The 24,356-nt window shown below is 36.4% G+C and overlaps 1 protein-coding gene across 3 annotated transcripts in view; it reads left to right on the top strand.

Moving 5' to 3' along the window:
* RABGAP1L (RAB GTPase activating protein 1 like) overlaps nucleotides 1-24,356 on the top strand; it is a 669,536-nt gene that overhangs the window by 422,945 nt on the left and 222,235 nt on the right. For all 3 annotated transcript variants that reach the window (XM_043484703.1, XM_043484704.1, XM_043484705.1), the window contains 2 exons: nucleotides 12,709-12,834; nucleotides 14,692-14,835. In XM_043484703.1, coding sequence (XP_043340638.1) covers nucleotides 12,709-12,834; nucleotides 14,692-14,835 — 270 coding nt within the window. The remainder of the gene's footprint in view (nucleotides 1-12,708; nucleotides 12,835-14,691; nucleotides 14,836-24,356) is intronic.

The raw sequence follows: 24,356 nt of genomic DNA, 5'->3' as shown, positions 1-24,356 counted from the left end.
CCTCAGCATTTTCTCCCTGTGTCCTGTAAATACAATCAAGGCATTTTGCCTTAAGAAAAAAATCCTCTTTTGATCCTCCCATTTAGCTCTCTCAGACATCTTTGTCCTTTCAAAGCCGAATTCCTTCAAAGGATTATAAAAAGCACAGCTGTGAATTTAAATTGTGGGTTAATACCTTTCAAGTTACATGACCTTGGGAAAGTTCCCTGAGATTGAAGAATCAGTTTCTTCATTTATAATATAAAGTGAAAATAATATTATCATCCTCCTTGGGTTTCTATGAATGTTGAATACCGTGCATTATAAGTGTAGTTATATTTTGTATCTGGCGCAAAAAGAGTATAACCATGGGATTAAGTCCAGACTTTACATAATAGATATATAGTTATTGGTAAATCACTTAACTTCCTTGAACGTCACTAGTCTAATATTTAAAATGTGGAACTTATTCCTACTTTGGTGAGGATTAATGGGGTCATGAATGAATGTCTGTAACAATGCTGTTCTTTCTAAAACTAATAATTATTTACCCAGCCAATTTTCTTTTGGGCCCTACCTTATATCGAGCTCGCAAAGCAAAGTAATAGGGGGTACAGCATGTTTTAAGACTTACAGATAGCCATTAAATTTAAATGTATTTTACCATGTATTTAGCACGTATTTGATTTAAAAGGAAAATAAACACTCATAAGTTTTCATCTATTTGCTTTTCAACTTGTAAACATAAAATGAAGACTCATTAATTTATGATTGTCAGAATGGTCTCTAACATTGACCTTTGTTGAAGAAAACAAAAAAATCAGTGGAGTATTCATTAACTTCATGGAAAAAAGGTAGATTGACTACCAAAAGATGTGAAAACACATCAGTTCAGTTCAGTTCAGTCGCTCAGTCATGTCCGACTCTTGGCGACCCCATGATGTGAAATAAAAACTTAGTTTTATCCTAAACAGTTATTTAAGATTTTCAACATATAATTTTACTTCACAAAAATCTTGATGTAACTACTTCAGGTGAGTCTTAAAGACTTTTGCAGTACTTAGGGTGCTTTGTTTTGTGGTTGATTGCAGAGAGAAGCAGGGGTTCCTAGGGGGCACAGTGGTAAAGAATCCGCCTGCAAATGCAGGGGACACAAGTGACATGGGTTCGACCTCTGGGTTGGGAAGGTCCTCTGAGTAGGAAATGGCAACCCACTCCAGTATTCTTGTCTGGAGAATTCCACGGACAGAGGAGCCTGGTGGACTATACAGTCGATGGGGTCACAGAGAGTCGGACATGACTGAGCACACAGAACGAAGCAGTGAAGCTTAAAGACTGGCTCCGTTCAGTGATAACCTCTGTTAGTACAGATGGCAGATCATTATCAGCATTTGTTAATAAACAGTGATTACATCATGCTTGATTCTCAGATTGTGCATGTGAGGCAGGTATTTAGTTTTGTATTTCATAGAGCCATGGATGACGTTTTGACATCTTAAATTATAAGCTTTTAATATTTATCTCATCATTTCCTCAGTAAAGCAATAGTGTTTCCATGACAAAGCTCCTGTACACAGCAAAGATGGATATTCACTACTAGAGACACACTGTGGTCCAACTTCTAATAGCCGATTTAAAATATATTGTCCAGTGATTTATTTTTATTGTAAGTTAGACAAATCAATTGCATATCAATGATAAATTAGATTGTCAAGTTCAATGAAATCATTGTAATAAGTTAAATGCTTCACTGGTGGCTTAGCGGTAGAGGATCCACATGCAAAGCAGGAGATGCAGGTTCGATCCCTGGTTCAGGAAGAGTCCCTGGAGAAGGAAATGGCAACCCACTCCAGTATTCTTGCCTGGAAAATCCTATGGACAGAGGAGCTTCGCAGGCTACATTCCATGGGGTCGCAAAAGAGTCGGATACAACTTAGCAACTAAGCGACAACAACAGCAAATTAAAGTCATTTTAATGCTTTTTAAAATAGATGGATGCCCCAGTGCTACTTAGTGGGGAACCCACTCGCACAATAAAATGAAGTTTGCTAGTGCAGCTCCAGATTGATTTTCAGATCTTGACTGATTTTTTAAATGAATTGAGATATAAGATAAATAGCCAATACAAAATACAGATAATATAAGAATTTCTTAAAATACAGATAATACAAGAATTTCTTTTATTTATCATTTACTATCATATCATTTATATATACTATAATATATAATATTATTATATATATTATATATAAATATAAAATATAAATACATATAATTATATATAATATAATATATATTATATATACTATATATATAACATTTACTATAATAACATTTATCATTTACTATAATATTAAAAGAAATCCAGTACAAATATAGTTACATTTGGCTGCCCCTTGCTTCAACTTTGACACTCATCCTTTTCTTCTACATTTTTCTTGGCTTTTATCTTCACAGTTGCCAACTGATTGCCCTGTGTGAGTGACATGCCTTTATTGATAAAGGCAGATTTATTCAGAGTTTTATTAAAATTATCTTAAATAAATATCAATACTTGCTATTTATGTAGCTCTCTGTGCTAAGGGCTTTGGGGGATACAAAGTTACAGCAGTGCCCAGCAGTTAGTGAGTGAAAGTGAAAGTCACTCAGTCGTGTCCGACTGTTTGCGACCCCATGGACTATACAGTCCATGGAATTCTCCAGGCCGAATACTGGAGTGGGTAGCCGTTTCCTTCTCCAGGGGATCTCCCCAACCCAGGGATGGAGTCCAGGTCTCCCGAATTGCGGGTGGTTTCTTTACCAGCTGAGCCCACGAGGGGAGCCCTCTTGCTCATTGTGGGATATAAATATGCATACCTGAAGGTACGTGCAGGTTTTTACATTTGCACTGGCCTGAGTGTACAATAATAGTTGTTAGTTTTCATGTGTCACTTATATATATGGTAAGGTCTGAGAGCTTTACATCTATCTCATTCAGTCCTCAGAAGGAAGTAGATTGTCATGATCCCTGCTTTACAGAAGAGGAATCTGACACCTGGGGAGGTACTGTAGCATGCCCAAGGTCACAGCTAGGACTGGTATGTGAATCTAGGTTATCTGAGTCCAGCAGTTAGTAGGGGCATAGAAATTACTACATGCCGCAAAGAGCTTTGGGATTAAGATGAAGCTATAAATGATCTCATCAGCTAAAGTGAATAACAGAGACTTTATGTTCCAAGTGCCATATATGATCAGCCTTAAAAGAAAGTAAAATTTCAAAGACACAGCTGTACTATATAATAAACCCCAACCCAGCCATTCACCCTGAGCTTCTGTGCCTTATTTCCAAGAGGAGCCTGGACACTGTAGGCTGTCACTATTTCGGTAATAAAAATGGTGAGGAACAGAAAGGGGGCATTCTTCTCATGGATCATTCTTCCCAGTGATACATAAGAAGTGCTCTCATTTGTATGAAAAGAAACACATTTCTGCTACTTCCTTTGTGAGAGCATATATTTCTGGAAACCATTTTAATAGCAGAAAGCACTTTTGTAGTAATTTCCTTTCTATCAATTTAATCTCTTAGCTTCATATACCTTTATACATTACCTCTACAATGGGAGTAGTAAATATCTCCTGCATAGTAAGGCTGATGAGTGAGTTAAATGAGATTATACATATTAAAAAAAAAAGTAAAGAAATTTACTTTTGTAATTTTACCTGGATAAAAAGTTTTACCCATTTCAATTCTTTTGAGTGCCTACTTGTAAAAGCACTATGACAGTTGTTGATGTAAGACATAGTTTCCGTGTTCAAGAAGGGAACGACCCCCCTTGGTCACCTGCCACACACCTGTGTTGTCCCTCGCGTAAGTCTCGCCTATCCTTGCATGCATGCTAAGTCACTTCAGTCGTGTCTGACTCTATGCGATCTTATGGACCGTAGTCTGCTAGGCTCCTCTGTCCATGAGATTCTCCATGCAAGAATCCTGGAGTGGGTTGCCATACCCTCCTCCAGGGGCACACCCAGGGATCAAACCTGTGTTTCTTGTATCTCCTGAATTGGCAGGCAGGTTCTTTACCCTAGCTTTATCCTTACAGCATCCCAACGTGAGAAACCAAGGTGGACATGCAGCTCCCCCAGTGTTGCAAGATGCTTTCTAGGAGGCCTACTTTGCTCTACCTAATAGAGATCACTAGGGTAATCTGCAGGGCTTGACCGCAAGAAATCAGATAGTGACAGAGAGGAGGATCTTTGCAGACCACATTACTGCTTTCAGTGGTATTCAACGAGATTTCCCAGCCCATAGCTCTGTCCATGTGTAGAGCCAAGCTAGTGACCTCATCCGGTCAAAGATACTGGTTGGCAGTTTGTTTGATGTAGATCATCAGTCAGTGAGCTATAGTGGTCATAGAGCTTGTTCTACTGCTCTGGCCAGGCAGGGAAGCAAATTCACAGGCCCCATACAATTTCTGGTTTAGGCTCCAGTCCTGATCTTCTAGGAAGTTTGGCCAGAGAAACAGAGCAAGCTGCCAATTGCATCTTACAGCCCTGCTCAGACAGAGAGCCAAGTCAGCAACCTTGCCCACCTGTTGGGCACAGTCTGTCCCTCTGCATAACCAAGTAGCCTGAAGGGTCACTCTGGGCAGCCTCAAAGCCCAGCGTATAGTACCATCAAGCTATGGAGCCCAGCCAGTCTAACCACTGGTGCCACCCTGCCAGGGAACATAGTCTGTGACCTTGCCCATCCAGAGGTGATCACGAAGCTCAGCTAGTGGCCATTCTGACCATGGTGCACAGCCAGCAGCCCCACCCAAAGAAGATGTTTATCCAGACTTATTATAAGTCTATTTAGTCTCTCAGCAGAAACACTGGAGGCTAAGAAATTGTGAGATGATATATTCAACATACTGAAAGAAAAAAATATCAACCAAGAATACCAGGCTTGGCAAAGCTGAACTTTGTAAATAAAATAGAGATAAATGTGTTCCCCAGCAAACAAAAGCGGAGGGAGTTCAGCATCACTAGTCCTGCCTTTCAGGGAAAATTAAAGGGCATCAGCAAGCTGAAATAAAAGGATGCTGATTTAACATCATAAAAACATGAATTGTAAAATTCACTTGTAATGATAAATACCCGAAATATCCATTGAAAAGACTGATGCTGAAGCTGAAGCTCCAATACTTTGGCCACCTGATGCAAAGAGCCGACTCATTGGAAAAGACCCTGATTTTGGGAAAGATTGAAGGCAAAAGGAGGAGAGGGTGGCAGAGAATGAGATGGTTAGATAGCATCACTGACTCAGTGGACATGAATTTGAGCAAACTCCGGGAGATAGCGGAGGACAGGGAAGTATGGCGTGCTGCAGTCTGTGGGGTCGCAGAGAGTCTGACATAACTTAGGGACTGAGCAACAACAATGATGAATACATAGTCAGAGTCACATTCTCTAATGTATACTGGTAGAACATAATTCACTTACAGCTCTTTTTAAAAAGTATAAAAAATGCATCCAACCTGGGCTGGTGATCTGTTTCACCATAGATAATATACATGCTGTTCTTTCGAAACATCCCACCCTCACCTTCTCCCACAGAGTTCAAAAGTCTGTTCTGTACTTCTGTGTCTCTTTTTCTGTTTTGCATATAGGGTTATCATTACCATCTTTCTAAATTCCATATATATGTGTTAGTATGCTGTAATGTTCTTTATCTTTCTGGCTTACTTCACTCTGTATAATGGGCTCCAGTTTCATCCAAAGTGCTCGGGCCTGGTGCACTGGGAAGACCCAGAGGAATCGGGTAGAGAGGCAGATGGGAGGGGGGATCGGGATGGGGAATACGTGTAACTCTGTGGCTGATTCATATCAATGTATGACAAAACCCACTGAAATGTTGTGAAGTAATTAGCCTCCAACTAATAATAAAAAATAAAAATAAAAAAATAAACTGAAAGGTAAACAAAAAAAATTAAAAAATAAAAAGTATAAAACAAATACCATAACTATAGTAATTTTTATCACAATATTTTAAAAAAAGGATGTAGATTGTGACATCAATAACTAAAGTGTGAAGTGGGAAGAAACATCAAGTATGAAGTTTCTATACACTATCAAAGTTAAGTTGTTGTCAACTTAAAATAGGATGTTATAAGATATTTTATATAAGGCTCATGTTAACTGTAAAGCAAAACCAACAGTAGATTCACAAAAGAGAATCAAAGCATGCCATTACAAAGAGTCAGCAAATCACAAAGAAAGACTGCAAGAGCAGAAGCAAGGGTCAAAGAATTCACAAAGAGAAACACAATTAACAAAATGTTAATAATGAGTCCTTATCTACCAGTATTACTTTAAATGAAAATGAATAAATTATCCCAAGAGAGATAGAGTGGCTGATTGGAAAAAGGAAAAAAAAAAAAGGCAGGATCCAATAACATGCTGCCCAGAGAGACTCACTTTAGCCTTAAGGATACACACAGACTGAGAATGAAGGGATAGAATTAAAGTATTTTAAACAAATGGTAACCAAAAGAAAGTAGAGGTAGCTACGTTTATATCACACAAAATAGACTTTAAGCTAAAAATGTTCAAAAGAGATAAAGATGAACAAAATTACATAGCTTTAGCTAAATTAATCAAAGAGAACACAGATAAATGAGGTTATCAGAAAAGGGGACATTACAATTGATACTACAGAAATATAAAGGATAACAAGAGACTACTTTGAAAAGCAATACACCAACAAATTGGATAGCCTAGAAAAAAAATGAATAAATTTCTAGAAATACACAAGACTCAAGAAATAGAAAGTCTGAATAGATCAGCAGCAAGTAAGGAGACTGAATCAGGAATCAAAACTTCCTCAACAAAGAAAACCCCAGGACCAGATGATTTTACTGCATACTACCAAACATTAAAACCAAGCATTTAAAGAATTAGTAAGAATCCTTCTCAAACTCTTCCCAAAAAATTGGAGAGGAGAAAAAACTCTCAAATTCATTTTAGAAGGCAAGCTTTACTTTAATATCAAAACCAGAGAAGGTTACTACAAGGAAACTATAAGCCAATATCCCTAATAAATATAGTTCAAAAGTTCTCAACAACATACCAGCAAACTGAATTGAACAAAACATTAAAAGGATCATATACCATGTTTAAATGGGGATCATCGAAAAAGCAAGAGGGTTCCAGAAAAACATCTACTTCTGCTTTATTGACCATGCCAAAGCCTTAAACTATGTGGATCACAACAAACTCTGGAAAATTCTTAAAGAGATGGAAATACCAGACCACCTGACCTGTGTCTTGAGAAATCTATATGCAGGTCAGGAAGCAACAGTTAGAACTGGACATGGACCAACACGCTGGTTCCAAATAGGGAAAGGAGTATGTCAAGGCTGTATATTGTCACCCTGTTTATTTAACTTATATGCAGAGTACATCATGAGAAACGCTGGGCTGGATGAAGCACAAGCTGGAATCAAGTTTGCTGGGAGAAATATCAATAACCTCAGATATGCAGGTGACGCCACCCTTATGGCAGAAAGTGAAGAACAACTAAAGAGCCTCTTGATGAAAGTGAAAGAGGAGAGTGAAACAGTTGGCTTAAAATGAGTAAAACAGTTGGATTAAAACTCAACATTCAGGAAACTAAAATCATGGAATCTGGTCCTATCACTTCATGGCAAATCGATGGGGAAACAATGGAAACAGTGACAGACTTTATTTTTTTGAGCTCCAGAATCACTGCAGATGGTGATTGCAGCCATGAAATTAAAAGATGCTTACTCCTTGAAAGAAAAGCTGTGACCATCCTAGACAGAATATTAAAAAGCAGAGACAGTACTTTGCCAGCAGAGGTCCATCTAGTGAAAGCCTTGGTTTTTCCAGTAGTCATGTATGGATGTGAGAGTTGGGACTATAAAGAAAGATGAGTGCTGAAGAATTGATGCTTTTGAACTGTGGTGTTGGAGAAGACTCTTTTGAGGGTCCCTTCGACTGCAAGAAAATCCAACCAGTCCATCCTAAAGGAAATCAGTCCTGAATATTCGTTGGAAGGACTGATGCTGAAGCTGGAACTCCAATACTTTGACCACCTGATGTGAAGAACTGACTCATTTGAAAAGACCCTGATGCTGGGAAAGATTGAAGGCCGGAGGAGAAGGGGACGGCAGAGGATGAGATGGTTGGATGGCATCACCAACTGAATGGACATGAGTTTGAGTAAACTCTGGGAGTTGTTGATGGACAGGGAGGCCTGGTGTGCTGCACTCCATGGGGTTGCAAAGAGTCGGACACAACTGAGTGACTGAATTGAACTGAACTGATGCAAGGATGGGTCAACAAATGGAAATCATAAAAGTTATGTGTCACATTAGTAGAGTGAAAGATAAAAATCATATGATTATTTCAATAGGTGCAGAAAAGCATTTGACAGAATTCAGCATCCATTCATGAGAAGATCTTTAAACATAATGGATATAGAAGACATGTACCTAAACATAATAAAGGGTATATATGATAAGCCAACAGCTGACATCATACTCATTGGTGGTAGGTTGAAAACTTTTCCTCTGGACATACAGATGGCCATCCTGTACATGAAAAGGTGCTCAACATCATTAATCATTATGTATGTGTATGTGAAAATTGCTAAGTTTTGTCAGACTCTTTGCAACCCCATGGACTGTAACCTACCAGGCTCCTCTGTCCATGGGATTTTCCAGGCAAGAATGCTAGAATGGGTTGCCATTTCCTTCTCCAGGGGATCTTCCCAACCCAGGGATCAAACCCAGGTCTCCCGCATTGCAGGCGGACTCTACGTTAATCTTTAATGAAGTGCAAATCAAACCACAGTGAAATATCACCTCACATCTATTAGCATAGCTATCATCAGAAACACAAGAATTGTTGTTGAGAACATGTAGAAAAGGTTTCCCTTGTGCCCTATGGGTGAGAAAGGGAACTGGTTCAGGCCCTGTGGAAAACAGAAGGGAGGTTCCTCACAAAGTAAAAAAATAGAACTAACGTGATCCAGTGATTATACTTCTGAGTATTTATCCAAAGGAAACAAAGAAACAAACTCATAAAGATACCTTCACTCCACATTCATTGCAGCATTAGTTACAATAATGAAGACATAGAAACTACCAAAGTGTCCACTGAGTGATGGATAGATAAGAGAGAATATGGTATACACATAGATTGGAATATTATTCAGCCATAAAAAAGGAAATCCTTTTGTTGTGACAATATGAATGAATCTTGAGGGCTTTATGCTAAGTAAAATAAGTCTTGATGTCACTTACATGCAGAAACTTTTTTTTCAAAAAGAGAAGTTACAAAAATAGAGTAGGTAGGTAGTTGACAGGTGTGGGGGATGGAAGAAATGGGTGAGTATGGTGAAAGGGTATAAACTTCCAGTTACTAGATTAATAAGTTCACGGGATGTAACATACAGCATTGTAAATATAGTTAACAATATTATATATTTGAAAGTTGCTCACCACAAAAGAACTCAAAAATTCTCACAATAAAAAACAAAAATAATATCTATGTGAGGTGATATGGATATAATTATACATACATTTATATGTATGTAGAAATATATAAATCAGAAAAACCATATTTTGTGCATCTTAAACTTACACACTCTTGTACATCAATTACATCTCAATAAAACTGGGAAAAATTAAATGATATAAACTTACATTAAATAACATTACAACAGAAAAGTTGTAAATAGTGAAAATTAATCATTATTTTGCCATATTCTACTAGTACTTTGACTCGAGTCTGTTTGTCTGTTATTGTTGTTTTTCCTGCCATCATGAAGCCACTAGTGGCCACAAGTGATTATCGTTTATTATTTCCAAAATATATTTTTATCATGTATCTTAATGTTCTACAATATCATCAAATCTAGACTCAGCCTTCACTCCCTGTTGTTGACATTTTACTGACATATATTTCATAAACATGCATTGTCTAATCCTTCAAAAGCAAAATACCATTATAAATCTATGTGTGAACTTCCTTTTTTCTCTGTGGTGTAAATGTCCATGAGTATTTGTTGTTTAGTTATATTTTATAAAATATAAAATATTTTAGTTATTCTCATATTTTACATCTCTGAGATTTTTACTAAATTTTGAGTGCTTACCCTGCTTTCTGTTTTAATAATGAGTACATTAATTGAAGAGAGAGAAACACCAAGGGAAGCTTTAATTGAACATGCTAAACAGATCCCATTTCATCTTTAAACTATGAAGAGAAGGTTGAATTTCCACTTTCCAAAGGATTATACATATTTCCCATTACTTTTTTTCTCTTTTTTTCCCGTTACTTTCTTACTCGTTTTGTTAGTGAGCCTTTTCTGTTTTCACAGGGATTCATTTTTGGTCAGTTTCTTGATAAGCACTATCTGAGATCCCATAAGAGCTTATTATATCTGACCTTAGTCTTCACAGATAGTCAGTATTGATTCTACCCCAGCTGGACTAGTATTTTATAGGTTTAGTCTATGACTTTCATGTGACCCATGAACTACCTGAAAATCAAAAGCTTGACTGTATTGCTGAAGCTAGACCTGAAGGATACTAACTCCAAGGCTACCCATCTGCCAACAAATACAGATGTATTTTGTTTTTAAATAAAGGTTATTAGGGATTTCTTTTTAGGGATCAAGTTCAAACTAAAGAACATTTATTCAATATGTTGTTAGTATGTATATGTGAGAGGGACAGTTACATGGGGAAGGTGGAGGAGAGAGAGGGGAAAGGGGGCCAAGAGATAAAAGACAGTGATGCTTCGGGGATAGAGGGAGAGAGAATGAGTATGGAATGAATGAATATGAATGACCTTAAGCTTCATACCTAAAAGCACAGTAGAAGTTTACGTCTCATGTCATTTTTGTGAATAGTTTATTCTGATCTAGCTCATACTCAGCCATCCCTCTGTTTGCACTGTAACTGTAGTGGCATCTAACTCCTCTCCCACACATCCAGCCTCCCCTACTCCAGAACTTAATGTGTTTGTATCAAACTCAAGTTGACTTGCCTATTTCCTTATCCTTTGGGACAACACTCTACTTTCGCCTCTGTATCCAGGGCCTAGAACAGTGCGTGATTTCAAATGTTCAGAGATTGCATATATGAATGCTGAAGGGTGTTTAAACATTTGCTTTAGTGGTTTTACCACATTCCAGGAAATAAGATGAGATAGCAGGTGGTAAAATATTCAACTAACCATCACTGAGAACGCGGGAGAGATTAAGTGAATTAATTTCTCTAGGGCTGGTTACAATTATCTTACTTGCAGCTTTAAAAATATAGCCATGTTAGCAGAGATCTGAGAGAAGATGAAGAGGTTTAAAATGTGGTAATATAAGGGAAGTACCGTGGACTGTATATGTGCATGTTAGTCTCAACTGAAGCTTCAGTGACAGAATTGGTAAAGGGGTAGAAAATATAGTGTGCTTGCCTTCCAGATAACTGCAAATAAACTGAAAGATGTCTGCTGATTTGAACAGCTGGGGTCAAAGCCAACCCCCCCAACTCATAGATAAAAAAAGAAATAAGCAAATATTTAGAGAAGCAAAATGACAAGAGCTAACTGTCATTATTTAACTTCAGGAGATTTTAACTAACTCACATATTTCATGGTTTATAGTAGAAAACAGAAGTGGCCAATTTGTGTAGAAACTCAGATAAACAGTTTCATTTCTAAGTGGGTGAATAGAACCCTACTTGATTCAGTTATACAGGCAGGAAGTTAGTCTAACAGATGTGTCAGATACCATAAACAGCCAAGGTCAGACTTTGAAAGAAATGACATTTAAACTAAATGTTTACATAATAGGTACATCCTAGGACCTTGAGTAAGGACAACTTTTTCTGTTTGCTTGGTACAGATTCTAGAATATTGAATATGTCCCTCTCTAAATTCTTTCAGCTTTATACTATAATTTAGAGATCTGTTCTTCTGATTTTGGACTTTATTCTCTGTTAAGATAAAAATATCTCTGGAAAGGTATATCAAATTTTGTCATTTAAATCTTAATGAAAGAAGCTCATAAGCTTCTGAAACAGCTGAAAAATGTTTTTTATAGAGAGAAAAATAAGCAGCATGAAGAAAATTCTGGGAGGACAATATCATACTGTCTATCAAAATTAAAAACACATTCTATCCTTTGGCCCAGCATTCCCTCTTTTGGGAACATTATTGAGAGCGGAGAGCAAATATATACAGCAATGTTTTTAGAATGCTGTCTTTCATGTAGGAAAGGGAAAATAAGTATAATTCTTTTATTTGCATAAAGAAACTGACGGGACACACACAAAATTATTAAGAGTAATTTTGGGATTATGCAAAAGAGGTGGGGGGCAGATACAGGGGTTAGTGTTTATAAGGATAGAGAGGAGTGGGACTTTTTTTAACCTTCATATACTTTTACACTGTTTTGATTTTTTGGGCATCATCTGACTGTATTACCTGTTTTTAAGATGGTTTAATGAATAAATGAAAGGATGATTAAAATTAACAAAAGAGGGAAATTCATCTCAAGTGAGGAAGCTCAAAACTTGGAGCATATATTTTACCTATGTCTCTGCAGAAAGCTGGCTCTGAAGAATTTCATTCCCAAGTGACCTTAAACCACTGATCCAGTAGCTTAATAACATGCAGGGATGTTTCTGACATTCTGGTCACATGCCATTCAGTCATGTTCTATATGTGCATGTTTTCCTGTAGATGCCAGAAGAACAAGCATTCTGTGTTTTGGTGAAAATCATGTATGACTATGGTTTACGAGACCTCTACAAAAACAACTTTGAAGATCTTCACTGCAAATTCTATCAGTTGGAGAGACTCATGCAGGTAAATAAATACTAGGAACTTTTATCACTAAGGAATTTGTTAAGTTACAGAAAAATTCTAAAATTAAACAATAATGGTTTATGAAAATCTAGTGGAAAGTTACAGGAAATGTAAATAGATTTGATTTTTACCAATGTCTACAGTGTCTTAATATCATAAAATATATAACTATTTGATGGTTTATAAAAATAGTCTTCCATTTAAATATTCAACATTAAGAAACTTCTAAGCGTGAATATGGTGAGTTAAGTTAATGAAGAGGGTTCCCAGTATTATTTGTAAAGAAGTTATATTTTCATAATAAAAACTGAAATACTTAATATTTTTCTCAGTGTTACCTGGCACCAGTACTATATTTAGGTTCACAAGTAAGGAACACTTTAAAGAGACAGATATTGATGACATTAAAAACCACATAAAATATTGTAATATAAGCACATATTTGAAATGTTTTCCTCTGTAATTTCCAGATCTTAAACAATGTTGTTACTATTTCATAATTTATATGTTTATATGTATGAGAAATAGGTATTCTTTTATATATATATAATATATATATAAATATAATATATAATAAAATGGATTGTGAGCAAGAGCAAAATTGTTGTTTGGTGCTGTTAAAGGAATTACTGAGTAGCTTTCAATTTTACCTGAGGTTGTATGAAAAGAAAGAGAAGTCGCTCAGTTGTGTCTGACTCTTTGCGACTCTATGGACTGTAGCTTACCAGACTCCTCCATCCATGGGATTTTCAAGGCCAGAGTACTGAAGTGGATTGCCATTTCCTTTTCCTGGGGATCTTCCTGACCCAGGGATCGAACCTGGGTCTCCCGTATTGTAGGCAGATGCTTTACCGTCTGAGCCACCAGGGAAGCTGAGGTTGTATAATAAATCTTAAGTTTGTAGTGGCTCTGTGAAGCATGTTTATATGGCTTTCTCTGTATGAAGTATTGGGAACCCAAGAGAAATGTGAAGAAAATACATAAATGAATTGATTCCATAGTGGTGGGAAGTCAAGTGTCTGGGGAGGAAGGTTGTTGGGATGTGGCGGTAGAGGCTACTGGTAGGAGTTAATGGACATGAGCTGTCAGATCCATAGTTGTCTAAAGGGGAAGAGTAGCCAATGTCAGACTGAACAGGGGGGTAGAAGGCAGAGAGTTTGCACTGAGGTTAAGGACAGCTTTATTGAGAGAAGGGAATGCAGAAAGGTATAAGACCTTAACTGTGAAGAAGAAATAAAGGGGGAGGTGGATGTCAAAAAGAACTGTAAGCACCAATGACAAATGGGCACTGAGGGGGGAAAAAGACTGTGTGGAAGAATCTGGTTATCTATTTCATACAGGATGTACTTGTACATTTTCTATACTAAATCACTCTTAGTATGTTGAAGCTAGATTGTTAAAAGTAGGATTATCTTTTGCGCTTCAGTACCACAATGTACTGAAGTAATACCATACAACCTAAATGACATTGATATTAAATGGTCTTCAAAGAAAAGGTACATTGTTTTCCTGGCTATTTAGGCGTGAACCCTGAATGGGAATGCTGTGACTTGACCGTGGAGTCACAGTAGTCACTAGACTGCAGGTGTTCTCTCATTGCAGGTGTTTTCCAAGAAACAGGAGGAGTCAAGTGAGCAAGAGCTTATCTTTGTTATTTGTCCAACAAGTCTGTCTTGTCCTTTGTCACATCCCCAGTTCTTATCTCCTGTCATCACTTCTTTGTAGTTACATAGAATTCAATGAATACTGTAGTGAATTGAGAGTCATCATAGCCAGCTCGTCACAGATTGCAGCTGTAGCAGAAAACAGAGCATCCTCAAGTGCGCCTCGCCCTCAGTTTTCCGCTTTGACTTTCAGGAGCAGTTACCGGACCTGCACAACCACTTTTCTGATCTGAACCTGGAAGCTCATATGTACGCATCCCAGTGGTTTCTCACTCTTTTTACTGCCAAGTTCCCACTCTGCATGGTCTTCCACATCATTGACTTACTGCTTTGTGAGGTAGAGTGAATCCCGTCCTTCATATTTTAGCCAAAATAGAAAATAGTCTCTACTTAAAATGGTTACAGTTTTCTTCATTTCCTTTTTTCCTTAAAAAAGAATATTAAGCCAGAAATGCTGAACAAAAGGTTCTATTTGAATTCTCAGTCAAGACTACTTTATTATTTGTGAGAAATGAAAATATCAGGCATATATAATTTCTATAAAGTAAAATAAGGTAATTAAATTTGTATCATTACATTCACAATAAGCCTGTATCTGTGTAATTATGCATTACTAATATAAAGGATCTTTTAAGTTAAATAAATGAAATCAGGATCGAGTATTTTTAATGGTAATGTAATTATACTCCAAGAGTGAATATAAATGAAAATTTTATGGTAATTAAATTCTCAAGTCATAAGGTATCTCTTCCTGTATGTTATTTGAGGCTCTTGCCAGCTAATTGAGAAGTGATAAACTAAAGCTTCTATATCATATTTTTTAGACAGAATATTTCAGAAATTTGTTTGCAGAATTCCTTAGGTATCTACATTTTTTCTTTTTTTGTTTGTTTTTAGTTTCATAGGTGGCTGTATTTATTTACTTTACTCTTTACTTTACACACACATGTATCATGTACTGCCCATCAAAATGTTTAATAGTCTTTGCAGTGATGAAAAATTGCTGGATAAGAACTTTTTTATTGAGAGTATAAATATATTTAAAAATATAACTGTCTTAATGTAAAAAGCTGGAGTAATCAAAAGCTTATGCCTAATATAATCTAGACAGTTTTGTATTACAGTATTACATTTTTTTAGATAAAGTTTTATAACTTCCTTAAAAAAATTCTAACCATTTTAATCACTACAGAAACTAGAAATTTAATTATAAAAATAAGATTAAAAAGATAAAACATATAATCTATATAAAGCATAATTGTCATTTTCAAACCTACTATAGCAGTAACCATGTTATATGCAAACATAGCTGGGTTTTGCTCTTCAAAGGTTCTAGGTGGCAGTTGCACAATATATAAAGGTTGCAGAGCATTTTATAAACACATAAGATTTTAAAACATTTGTAATATATTTGATATAGAAGAGTTGAGTGACTCAATAAGAGTCACAGAATAAATTCTCAAATTCAGAATGTTATAACAGCCAAAGAACCTGGTTGATAAAACATTTAATTCTCCTGTTTATTTTACTTACAAATTAGTTTCTAAAATGCCTATTTAAATTAAGCCTAAAGGAAGAATGCAAAATTAGGAGCTAAAACCTTATTCAGAGTCAAAATGGTGTGATAACAATATACACAAAACAAATTGAACATTTGTACCAAAAATTCTGCTTTGCTTGATTGTCCAAATTGGTGTGGTAAATAAACAATTCTGGCTCTTTTAATTGAGTTTAATGCTCTTTGAAAGTAAAAGCAAATTCATTGAGTTCTTTAATCTTAAAGCAGATTGATACTAAAAGTTAATTTTGTTAAGTAAATATGCCTGTATCTTACTCATTGCACACTGAGCTGAGTTTAGTATTTCATGGTATGTATAAAAATGGAAAAGTGGAGATATGACATTTTAACAGTTTTATCTTTATATATAGTAAGAGCTTGCAAATACTATCATTGCTTCATTTTTGTTGCTGATACTGTCTAAATATATAGCAGATTGGTTTGAAGGTGTTCATTATAGAAAAAAGAATGAAATTAATATGCTTAATCATATCAGTTAAATTGGATTTCTTGAGTCACTTTTGGTAGAGTAGTAACACTGGAATAGTGACTTTGTGAAATTGTTTCTTCCCGAATGGTGTGATTCCTAACATTGGAGCTTTGTCCATAGGACTTCTGGAACCCAGATTACATAATTCCTCAGGAAGTGTCATCTTGAAGAGACTTGAGTTTCTAATATCAGTTACTAAGAAAATTAGCAACATTTATGGTGGGGAAAAGAAAAGAAAATTTATAAGCCTGCTCATCAGTTGTCCACTGTGATTCAGGATCATAATCACAGCGTTGATGATTAATTAACCTTGATGCTCATTAAAATGAATAAGAGCATCAGAGGCGTTACTTTCTCTTCCCTTAAATGTGCACTCTGCAGCTGTCCAAGGAGGTTGCCCAGCTTTCTAAAACACGGAACTGCTTGTAAACACAGCATTGTGGAAACCAGGGGAATAAATGATAACATCCCTTAACACAGTAAAATAGCCTTTCCAAATAGAGTTTATTGGGAACGATATTGTAGTATGCTTCAGGACATTTGTTCTTTCCACTAACTCATCTTTGTCAGAGGATTAATTTACAAAGGAAATTTTTTAGATAAACTTTTATTTCCTGCTTGTCTGTGTTTTCTCCTTGCCCCTTTCCTTCTTGTGGTTAAAATATTTATAGCAAAGCCATTCTTTCATATGGGATCAAATATTCTAAAAGAAGAAACAGCAACATAGTCTTAATTAGAAACATCCATAGGTATTTCTGTCATATTCTCTCTTTAAAAAAAATTTAAATATTGATGGTTATAAATTAATATTGAGTTACAAGTGGAAGGCTTGGAGATTCTCAGATGGAAAAGCTTTTGGAGTTCTTTATTCTGACTAAAAAGATGTACAGCTCTGCAGAGTATTTTGCTCAAAGATCCTATTGTGAAATGAGAAAGACATTGAGCTTAAAATTTTACCCTTAGAAAGCATATTGTCATTTCATGTTTTCCTAAGTTAAATGCTTTTAAAGATGTCTTCGTTCGTCTTAAGGTTAAGAACATGAAGTTAAGTGGCAGAAAAGGGAAGAATTTTAGTGGACTTTGTCAATGCATCTGGAATTAGGAAAAACTTAATGATGGTTTTATTTAAAATATTTACTTAAAGCTGAATATGTGGTAAATTGGGTCAATTTCTTTTTTTGTTGAAGATGGATGGCTACACGATTTGAAACTGGAGCTGAAAATACATTTTCTTATATTGAGATAAATGGAAGAACTCTGTAGATTGACATTTAGCCAATAGTTGAAATGAAAAAAAAAATTAAAATCTTCTGTGTTTATTATATACCTCTGTTTATATGGAGGGATAAGAAGAAGGATAAAAGTATTAATTATAGTGTAAATACTGTTCTGTTAACCCACCAAGACTAAAACAGGGTGTGATTTTAACAAAGCAAACATACTAGTGTAACACATCCCAGATTAAAGGAGAACACTGTATTTCATAGCCCTCCTTCCCTCCACTCAGTCATTGCTCCTCTGACAAGTAATGTGGTCTTGACTTTCAACACCATAGATTAGTTTTAATTGTTTGAACTTTGTTTAAATGGACTCATACAATATGAACTCTTTTTCATCTCGCTTTTTCATTCATCATATTGTTTGTGAGATTCATCTATATAGTGCTCCTAGGCATGGTTTATTTGTTCCATTGTGTGCCTATACTACAGTTTATTTATTGTTCCATTCTATTGTTGATGGGCACTTGGATCATTTCCAGATTAGGGATATTATGAGTAGTGTTGCTGTGAACATTCTTGAACTTGTCTTTTGGTAAACATGTGTATACACTTTAGTGGGTACACAGCTAGGAGTGAAATTTCTGGGTCAAGACATATGTAAGTTAGGGTTTTTGTAGATGGTACCAAAGAGTTTTTCAGAGTATCTTAAGTATCACTTTTTGAGTTGTTTTTATTCAGCAAAAATCTTCCTTGTGAACAGGGGCAGATTTTTGTTTTCTTTTTTTTTTTTTTTTTATTTTCGTGGGCAGGTCCTGGATCAGATTAGTGTTCCTGAACATGAATCGAAATAAAACTCATTTGATGATTGAAATCATTCACTTAATCTCTAAAGCTGCATGCAAATGAAAACTAAGAGCTGTGTCTAAGACCTGAATCACTTTTGTGCTTATATGAGGGAAGTTACCCTGGTGGGGAAAATTCAGCAATGTATTCAATTACAGAAGAAGCAACCAGAGAGACATCTTAACATTGGAGTTGAGATAGTTGGTTTTTAAGTTAATCCGTCCTATATCACTTTACCAATATATGTATTAGTTTCTTTATCTGTGAAATGAAGCTAACAATATCTAGCTCCTGGGTTTATTTTAAGGATTAAAGGCAATTATGAATATGAAGTGCCTGGTACTCTGTCTGCTATGTAGTAAATATTCACTTAGTAATATTGCCCTCCATTCTGCTCCATCGACCTGTATAATCCTTTTAGTTGCTTTTCCGTTTATTCTATAACTAGCTGACTTCAGGGATTCTTAAGAGGGCCTTAACTAGGTGTTGTTTCTTTCTTATCTTTCTAAACATCTTTGTTTTCCCCTCAGTGGAGGCGCTTCTTTGCTAAAACCAAAAATTTTAGCCATTGTCCCTAATAGAAGGTTTATTCTGTTTCTTTTTTGCTATGGTGATTCAGTTAGTCTTCCAAAAGTGTTTTTTCTTCCGTGGTCTTTCAAAAGACATAAGGAAAACAGTGTTTCTTTTAGTCTTGACAAGTTAACTGACAGCTGGTGTTTGAAGTTGACTCTTCCCAGATAGTTCAGTTTTTAGAGTATCAAATATATTCAGACTTATATAGTAACTTGATATTTCACGAAATTTAAGGAAATCATTGACCCTTCAAATTGGAATATTTCTCCTGCCTCCTTTCTTCTTAGGGTGATGAGGAGAAGAAAAACGACACTATGGGATATATGATTAAATACCACGAAGTGTAATCCCCTTTTCAAAGCACTTTTCTAATGCTGTTATCTGAAGAATAGATTCATTATATATCCTTACTCTTTGCCCCTACTTTCCTTCCTGAAATAGTGATACACTGAATTTTTAATTGATACATATATATAGTGTGTATATATATATATATATACATATATATATATATATAAAAAACATCATGTAAGCTTGACCTAAATCAGATCCCTTACAGTTATACAGTGGAAGTGACAAATAGATTCAAGGGATTAGATCTGATAGACAAAGTGCCTGAAGAACTATGGACAGAGGTTTGTGACATTGTACAGGAGGCAGTGATCAAGACCATCCCCAAGAAAAAGAAATGCAAAAAGGCAAAACGGCTGTCTGATGAGGCCTTACAAATAGCTGAGAAAAGAAGAGAAGCTAAAGGCAAGGGAGAAAAGGAAAAATATATTCTCCATTTGAATGCAGAGTTCCAAAGAATAGCAGGGAGAGATAAGAAAGCCTTCCTCAGTGATCAATGCAAAGAAATAGAGGAAAACAATGGAATGGGAAAGACCAGAGATCTCGTCAAGAAAATTAGAGATACCAAGGGAACATTTCATGCAAAGATGAGCACAGTAAAGGACAGAAATGGTATGGACCTAACAGAAGCAGAAGATATTAAGAAAAAGTGGCAAGAATACACAGAAGAACTATACAAAAAAAGATCTTCATAACTCAAATAACCACGATGGTGTGATCACTCATCTAGAGCCGGACATCCTGGAATGCCAAGTCAAATGGGCCTTAGGAAGCATCACTACAAACAAAGCTAGTGGAGGTGATGGAATTCCAGTTGAGCTATTTCAAATCCTAAAAGATGATGCTGTGAAAGTGCTTCACTGAATATGCCAGCAAATCTGGAAAACTCAGCAGTGGCCACAGGACTGGAAAAGGTGAGTTTTCATTCCAGTACCCAAGAAAGGTAATGCCAAAGAATGTTCAAACTACCACATAAGTGCACTCATCTCACACACTAGTAAAGTAATGCTCAAAATTCCTCAAGCCAGGCTTCAGCAGTACATGAAGCGTAAACTTCCAGATGTTCAAGCTGGATTTAGAAAAGGCAGAGGAACCAGAGATCAAATTGCCAACATCTGCTTGATCATTAAAAAAGAGAGTTCCAGAAAAACATCTACTTCTGCTTTATTGATTACAACAAAGGCTTTGACAGTGTGGATCACAATAAACTGTGGAAAAGTCTTCAAGAGATGGGAATATCAGACCACCTGACCTGCCTCCTGAGAAATCTGTATGCAGGTCAATAAGCAACAGTTAGAACTGGACACGGAAAAACAGACTGGTTCCAAATAGCAAAAGGAGTACGTCAAGGCTGTATATTGTCACCCTGCTTATTTAATTATATGCAGAGTACATCATGTGAAATGCCAGGCTGGATGAAGCGCAAGCTGGAATCAAGATTGCTGGGAGAAATATCAATAACCTCAGATATGCAGATGATACCACCTTTATGGCAGAAAGTGAAGAAGAACTAAAGAGCCTCTTGATGAAAGTGAAAGAGGAGAGTGAAACAGTTGGTTTAAAACTCAACATTCAGAAAACTAAGATCATGGCATCTGGTCCCATCACTTCATGGCAAATAGATGGGGAAACAATGGAAACAGTGAGAGACTTTATTTTTGGGGGTTCCCAAATCACTCCAAATGGTGACTGCAGCCATGAAATTAAAAGATGCTTGCTCCTTGGAAGGAAAGTTATGACCAACCTAGACAGCATATTCAAAAGCAGAGACGTTACTTTACTAACAAAGGTCCCTATAGTCAAAGCTATGGTTTTTCCAGTGGTCATGTATGGATGTGAGAGTTGGACCATATGAAAGCTGAGCACTGAAGAATTGATGCTTTTGAACTATGGTGTTAGAGAAGACTCTTGAGGGTCCCTTGGACTGCAAGGAAGTCAAACCAGTCCATCAAGGAAATCAGTCTTAAATATTCATTGGAAGGACTGATGCTGAAGCTGAAACTCCAATACTTTGGCCACCTGATTCAAAGAGCTGACTCATTGAAAAGACCCCTGATGCTGGGAAAGATTGAAGGCGGGAGGAGAAGGGGACAACTGAGGATGAGATGGTTGGATGGCATCATTGATGCGATGGACATGAGTTTGAGTAAGCTCCGGGAGTTGGTGATGGACAGGGAAGCCTGGCATGCTGCAGTCCATGGGCTCGCAAAGAGTTTGACATGACTGAGCGACTGAATTGAACTGAATTGAAGCTTGTATCGCTATGTATCACAACATGTTAGTTTGATACATTTATTATTGTGCTATATGATTACTATGGAAGCACTAATATCTTCAACAAGTAATATGTTGAATTTAAAGCACATTAGAAAGAGCTGATATAGGAAAATTAAGAACAAAAACATAAAATTTTCTGAAAATTTTAGTAGTAATTATTCATGAAAGGAAGGAAACAAATACTTTGACTAACCAATAAATACTCTATATGCTACTTTAATGTTTTACTTATCAATAGAAAATCTCAGGACTAGAAAAAGAACTCTCTTTAATATCTTGTTTCTGGGTGCTAATATCTTTCCCACTTTCTAGGGTCTTTATGGTTCTCACATCAGTTGTCGTATAGCTTTTTCTTGTGTTTTTGTTAATTGTGACATTACAGAAAGAGGCAGAAACCTCCAGTTAAAAAATGACAGAACAACTACCTCTACTTCCTGTGACTTTGAGGGGAATATTCATTCATTCATTTAGCAAACATTTTTTCAACACCTACTCAATACTTGGCATCATTCAAGTTCAGGGATACAACAGTAAATAAAAAACAGATAAAACTCTTGCCCTTATTAATTTTGTTATCTTTGTGGAAGAGGGAAGCAATAAAGAGATGATTAAGTGGAATTATAGTATATGAGAGGTGTTAAATGCTATGGAGAGAGAAGGAAGAGAATTGTGGCAGACGTTAAACAGGGTCTTATGACTCTTGTAGAGAATTTAGGTTTTATTGGACCGAGAGGAGAAACCACTGGAGAGGTTATGTTTTATCCTGATCATCAGTTGCACTGTTGAAAAAAGATGTGGGGAGAGTTCAAAGAGGGGAGTGAAAGACCAGTTGGAGGCAACTGTGGTAGTCTCGGTTGTTTGGCCCAGCGGCAGTGAGGGTGGTTAAAAGTGGTTGAATTCTGGACAGATTTCAAAAGTAGAAAAAACAGGATATGCTGATGGAGCATCTGGGGTACGTTTATTGATTACATGTTTTCATTTAGTGTAGTGGGGAGAGGAAAAGGATGGCTGATTGTGCAGTCTCTATGCTCCAGGGAGCATCTTGGAGACAGATGATGCTGTGGAGTGAAAGGGAAAGTTACTGTCACGTGCTTTGTTCTTGAAGTGCTTGGATTACAGTTCCTCTGCAGTGTTTGTTCTAGAAGCAGGTTTTTGTGCCTCTGGAAACATATGTAAGGTCAACCTTTAAATAAGAACTACAGAGGGTGGGATAATTATGAAAGATGATCAATGGGGGAATAAATATGCTAAACCTAGTACTTTAAAATACAAGAACATATTTACTCCTAAAAACAGAAGTGGTATTTTGCTTCAGTGAAATCAGACTCACAAAGACTTTGCACATTTTGAACCTGTGCAGTAACTCACAGGGTTTATTTGCGTGGTTAGTTCTCATAATCAGAACCAAGATCACTGACTTTACGTTGTAGGGTGACATTTTTTTTCCAATAAAAATCTTTCAGTTCATCATGAATCAGGATAACTAAAGTTACTTTATACTAGTTTTGGTTGCAGAAACACTTGTAGAAGTTAAATGTACATACATGGATTGATTGAATAAAATAAACATAGTCTATTATTTTTATGATTAAATATTCAAAACAGTGAAAGTGAAACTAAAGTCGCTCAGTCGTGTCTGACTCTTTGCAACCCCATGGACTATAGCCTAATAGGCTCCTCCATCCATGGGATTTTCCAGGCAAGAATACTGGAGTGGGTTGCTATTTCCTTCTCCAGGAGATCTTCCCAACCCAGGGATTGAACCCGGGTATCCCACGTTGTAGGCAGACGCTTTACTGTCAGAGCCACCAGGGAAGTCCATTCAAAACATACTTACAGACATAAAAAACGAACTTATGGTTACCAAAGGGGAAAGGTGGTTGGGAGAGGGATAAATTAGGACTTTGGGATTAACATGTACCCACTACTATGTATAAAATAGGTCATCAACCAGGACCTACATTATAGCACAGGGAAGTCTACTCACTTTTCTATATTAACGTATATGGGAAAAGAATCTGAAAAAGAATAAATAGGTTCATGTGTAACTGAATCACTTTGCTGTGCACCTAAAATGAATACAACATTGTAAATCAGCTATATTCCAGTATAAAATAAAAATTAAAAAAAAATAATAGGGTCTTCCTGGTAGTCCAGAGGCTAAGACTCCATGCTGCCAATGCACGGGGTCTGGGTTCAATGCTTGGTCAGGGAACTAGATCCCACATGCTACAACCAAAGATCCCACATGTCATAACTAAAGATCCTGAGTGCTGCAACTCAGTCCCAGCACAGCCAAATAAACAAAAAAAATATTAAAAAGTACTAATAAAACTTATCAAAAATCATTAAGACATACAGTGAACTCCTCTGTATCTACCTCTCTGGTTAAGAAATAAAACAATACCAACAATATTAGCTTTGTATATTATTACCACTTCCTGATCACACACACTCCCTTTTCCCTATTTCAGAGGAACCATTCAGTGTTTATCATTTTCATGTATGTCTTTATGTATGCTCTGTGTGTGTATGTGTGTGTATAT

This window comes from Cervus canadensis, chromosome 13, assembly GCF_019320065.1.
Source record: "Cervus canadensis isolate Bull #8, Minnesota chromosome 13, ASM1932006v1, whole genome shotgun sequence".
NCBI classification, from domain to species: Eukaryota; Metazoa; Chordata; class Mammalia; order Artiodactyla; family Cervidae; genus Cervus; species Cervus canadensis.
This window is presented reverse-complemented; position numbering and strand designations above follow the sequence as displayed.